Source organism: Lampris incognitus, chromosome 21 (assembly GCF_029633865.1).
Source record: "Lampris incognitus isolate fLamInc1 chromosome 21, fLamInc1.hap2, whole genome shotgun sequence".
NCBI lineage: Eukaryota > Metazoa > Chordata > Actinopteri > Lampriformes > Lampridae > Lampris > Lampris incognitus.
Window position 1 is genome coordinate 10,805,291 of NC_079231.1, and position 5,230 is coordinate 10,810,520.

General features: G+C 49.7%; 1 protein-coding gene across 1 annotated transcript; it reads left to right on the plus strand.

Moving 5' to 3' along the window:
• Window positions 1–614: 614 nt before the first annotated feature.
• fzd7b (frizzled class receptor 7b) lies at window positions 615–3,810 on the plus strand. The gene has a single exon (XM_056300981.1). It carries the CDS (start codon window positions 1,192–1,194, stop codon window positions 2,866–2,868), a length of 1,677 nt encoding a protein of 558 aa, XP_056156956.1. The 5' UTR covers window positions 615–1,191; the 3' UTR covers window positions 2,869–3,810.
• Window positions 3,811–5,230: the final 1,420 nt, after the last annotated feature.

Consider the following 5,230-nt stretch of genomic DNA (forward strand, 5'->3'; position numbering starts at 1 on the left):
GATTGTGTGTGTGTGTGTGTGTGGGGGGGGGGGGGTTACAGAATCATTCTCATTCACCAGTTTCAGTCTTAAAGTCTGGTGATAAAATTTCCATTTTAGAGTATACATAATGTTGCATTGACATCTTTTGTCAAATTTTGAGGTTATTGTGGTGGAACTTGATTAACAAATTAACATAAACTAAAAAAAAGGTGCTGTCTGATCATCTGTCTGTGTGTATCAGTCAGGACTACGTTTTTCAAATAAGTTAAACCTATATGCATTGTGTTTCACTTTGCCTCTAGATGAATATGGTCACAAATCACGCACTTTAAACACATTTCTCTTCAGCCACCATCATATCTGCAGTGCGTGCTATCCATCTCTAATTGCGAGCAGAGGCGCACGGTAAAACCCCTGCACGACGTCCCGCCCACTGCATCCACTCTGACCAATCGGCGGCGGGATGTGTGAGAAAACAAACAACGCGATTGGACGAAGTGAGCGGAGGGGGTTTCAAGGCGCCCCGGCCACGGAAGTCAAGTGGGTGAATAGAAGGGCGCCTGGAAACGGTGCGCGCCGAGTGGAGTGTGTGGAGTCACTCCGAGGAGTCGCTTCACTCCTGCAGCTCTCACCGAGGGAGGAATAACTTATGGACTCACTTCGGTTATTCAATCAAAAACCGACTAATATTTACGAAAAAGGAAACTTTACGATCCGCGCATTTTATCCTCTTTCTGACTTAGCGGTGGGGACAAAAAAGAAAAGTGATGCGGAGTTGGGAGACTTGGATTTCTTTGCATGCGGTGTAAAAGCTGACGAGGGGGCTCGGAAGAAATCATTATTTCACCCCGCAGCGCAATAAGGTCAGCTAACTAACCGGCCAGCAACTTCACTCGAGGCGCTTTGGAAACTTTTTCTTTTCTTCGGGATTATAATTCACTGTATTCGGCCCGAAAGTGGAGTATGAATAAATCCTGTAATCCACCATTTTCTTGGAGAGTTACGAAAACTGCCCTGGAATAAGGAATGCAGCAGACGGAGTGACTCTGAAGGCGTCCGGGGAAAAAAGACGAGTCGGTTCCGTTTCACGCAGCGGCAAAAATCAGCGCTACCTTTTTTATTTTGTTTGTCGACGACTAACGATTATATAATTATTCGGAGTTTTGGTTAACTATTTTCTCCAGTTGGAGTAAACCGGCTGCTGGTATCATGGCGGTGGGGGGAAGCTGGCGGTGCCTTTGGATAACGGGCTGCGCGCTGGTGGCGGTTCTGGTTCTGGTTCCGCCGTGTGCGGGGCAGTACCACGGAGAGAAAGGCATCTCAATCCCCGAACACGGTTTCTGCCAGCCCATCTCCATCCCTCTGTGCACCGACATCGCCTACAACCAGACCATCATGCCTAACCTTTTGGGTCACACCAACCAGGAGGACGCCGGGCTGGAGGTCCACCAGTTCTACCCGCTGGTGAAGGTGCAGTGCTCGATGGACCTCAAGTTTTTTCTGTGCTCCATGTATGCCCCGGTGTGCACGGTCCTGGAGCAGGCCATCCCCCCGTGCCGTTCCCTGTGTGAGCGTGCACGGCAGGGCTGTGAGGCTCTCATGAACAAATTCGGGTTCCAGTGGCCGGAGCGGCTGCGCTGCGAGAACTTCCCTGTGCACGGCGCAGGGGATATCTGTGTGGGTCAGAACACATCAGACACCGACGTCCCCACATCAGATCCCACCCCCAAGATCCCTGACCCTGTGACCTTGCCGCCATTCATCGGCCGCCCCGCCCAGCCCTTCTCCTGCCCCCTGCAGCTCCAGGTGCCCTCATACCTCAACTACCAGTTCCTGGGAGTGAAGGACTGTGGCGCGCCCTGCGAGGTGTCCAAGCCCAATGGACTCATGTATTTCCGTGAAGAGGAGTTGAAATTTGGCAGGTTGTGGGTCGGTATTTGGTCGATTTTATGCTGTGTGAGCACCCTGTTCACCGTGCTCACATACTTGGTGGACATGAGGCGGTTCCGCTACCCGGAGCGGCCCATTATCTTCCTGTCAGGGTGTTACTTCATGGTGGCTGTTGCCTACACGGCTGGTTTCCTGCTGGAGGACAAGGTGGTGTGCATAGATAAATTCAAAGAGGACGGCTACAAGACGGTGGCCCAGGGCACCAAGAAAGAGGGCTGCACTATTCTCTTCATGATCCTCTATTTCTTTGGCATGGCCAGCTCCATCTGGTGGGTTATCCTGTCGCTAACGTGGTTCCTGTCAGCGGGGATGAAGTGGGGCCATGAAGCCATTGAGGCCAACTCCCAGTACTTCCACCTGGCGGCCTGGGCCGTCCCGGCGGTCAAGACCATCACCATCCTGGCCATGGGTCAGGTGGACGGCGACCTGCTGACCGGCGTGTGCTACGTGGGCATCTACAACGTGGATGCCCTGCGTGGCTTCGTCCTGGCACCGCTCTTTGTCTACCTCTTCATCGGGACGTCCTTCCTGTTGGCGGGCTTTGTGTCGCTGTTCCGCATCCGCACCATCATGAAGCATGACGGCACCAAGACGGAGAAGCTGGAGAAGCTGATGGTGCGGATTGGCGTGTTCAGCGTGCTCTACACTGTGCCTGCCACCATCGTCATCGCCTGCTACTTCTACGAGCAGGCCTTCCGCGAGCAGTGGGAGCGGACCTGGCACATGCAGACGTGCAAGCGCTTTGCCGTGCCATGCCCGGCGGGCAACTTCGCGCCGATGACGCCTGACTTCACGGTCTTCATGATCAAGTACCTGATGACAATGATCGTGGGCATCACGTCGGGCTTCTGGATCTGGTCAGGAAAGACGCTGCAGTCTTGGCGCCGGTTCTACAAGAGGCTCGGCACCAACAACCAGGGAGAGACGACGGTGTAGTGTGTGTGGTGGGGTGGGGGGAGGTTGAAGTAAATGAGAACCATAAGTGAGGGTTGAATTAGAACCCAGGCGTTGACTTGGACTTGTTATGGACGCTGGACTCCGTTTCTAAAAAAGAATAAACGATGTTGTGCGGAGAACGTCCTGTCTGGCTCACTGAGCGTCTATTTTTTTTGTTTTGTTTTTTTGACTGAGCCTTTTGTTCGCCAAGAGGACGGGTGGAAATCTGGCATGCGGGCTCTCTGAGTCCTCTTTCAAACCCTGAGACGGAGAGAGAGAACTGAGTCGAGCTATTGAAACATGAATATGATGCCCTGGAGGACATGCCATATCCAAAGGACTATTTTTATATTTGATCCTCTGACACAATGAAAGTCTGTTTTTTTTGTTTTTTATTCAGCTTTCTTGGTTTCCCGCCCCAGTCCATATGTGTAGTTTTTATTTTTTCATATTCATATACAAATCAAAGACACAATTTTCAGACCTTGTGGAATAAAGCCCACCTGTGCCATTTTCATGCCCCCCGCTCCCCTTATTACCTGTTTGTTCATTACAAAAGACAAGTTAAAGGCTCTGGAATGTGTTTTCTCCCCTCATGATTGTGTTTTTGCTCATTGCTGCTGGTTTTTATTCGACACAAGACAAACTCCACAAGCATCCCCCGAACTATCACATGTCCCAGACTGAACGGACAGAGAAAACTCAATTTTAAAGGGGAGTTAACGTCAGGCTTGTGTAAAAGCTGTCAGCAAAAAAAAAGGAAAAAAGAAAAAAGAAAAGAAAAAAGCAAAACTGCCTCATTTATAGCTCCACATATTTTGTAAATATACACTCTTCGAAAAGAAATGTATTTATGAGAATTTAATTGTTTTTTCAATTTAAAAAATGCTACACAGCTTGTACTTGTACAGTTTTACAGAATAAAATGGTACAGTTTTTAAATTTTTCACATCCTCCCGCGTGTCATTGAGCAAACTGGAGGCTTTGCCAAACTCCATCCCGAGTTACAGGAAAGAAACAGGGATGAGGCCATCGGCATTTTCTGCAGCCAGTCTTATGGGGTTTCTCTCGGCTCATGCACCTCTGCAGCTTTTCCACTTGCATTTCAGTGCTTCTGTGAGCAGATTCCAAACAAGTCACGCTAAACCTGGGTTTCTGGAGAAGTATCGATAGCCGCCATTTACTCTGGCAGATTACTGCGGTGATTTATGGTAAAGCGGAGCATCGATGTAAAAAGTAGGCTTGTTCTGTCTCGGCAGTGTCTCTCCACGGCTTATCCCTCCTTTCCTGACGAAATCTGATCCCTCTTTTTCAGATTGCTCTTTTTTTAAGGCCTTTTGTCCCGGCTCGAGAAAATGTCGGGAGTAACAAGGCGGCCCTCTGTGTGTGTGTGTGTGTGTGTGAGAGAGAGAGAGAAACGTAACCTAACTACAGGGGTCATTATAGTCAGGAAAAGTATGGAAAATGAATTTTATCATTACCAGGTCTGGAAAAGTTTGGGGAATTGCGGGGGGGGGGGGGTGTCAGGGAAAAGTACGGAAAACTAGCGGCCCTGAAGCCTGGTCTGCATTTGACTGCACTTTTTATGTGGCTGCAGGCTCGCTGTCAATTCACATCTTATTTAATTTAAAGAATAATGCTGGGGCCTGAAGAATGACACGGCTGTTTCGGTCCCGTCCACAAATTGGGCTTTTGCAGAAGTACGCAACGAGAACATGGAAAAAGTTTAAGAGAATCAAGAACCCCCTCATTCAGTGTCTTCATGCGGTAGATGATAACTTCTGCTTTGCAGCTCGGATGAAGTTGCGTGCCAGGGGTATGTCACAGGGCCAGCGTTTCTTCCAATCGACTTTACATCCATTTTTTTTTTTTTTTATGAAGACAGCTAACTTGGACACAGAGGTCTCCTTTGAGAGGATGTGTGGGACATTATTTCTAACGGGAAACAGCTCTTAATCCATGTCATGCCACAAGTGAAAACCCAGCGCCTCGACGCCTGTTCATCACCCGGCTCTTGTCAGGTCGGGCGGGTCAGCGCCGGCCTTTTCCTTTTCGCTCTGTGAAATGGATTATGGTCATCTGGTCACATTTTAGCATCCAGAGCTGTTCGGGAAAAAAAGAAAAACCCTGCAACCAGTTGCAGAAGCTTCGATCCTCGGTTTACCAATATATCCACACGCCGGCAGCAAGGCGGAGAGGTCAGAGACACAGCAGCCAGACGACAGAGGAAACGAGCCTGTGTATCAGAACACATGCATGAGTGTGAGATGGGTATGTGATGGGGGGAGGGGGGACGGTAGGCTCCTATTTGCTAACCCCAAACCACCGCGCCCCCCCCCCTCCCCTCAGCTGCGTTATATGG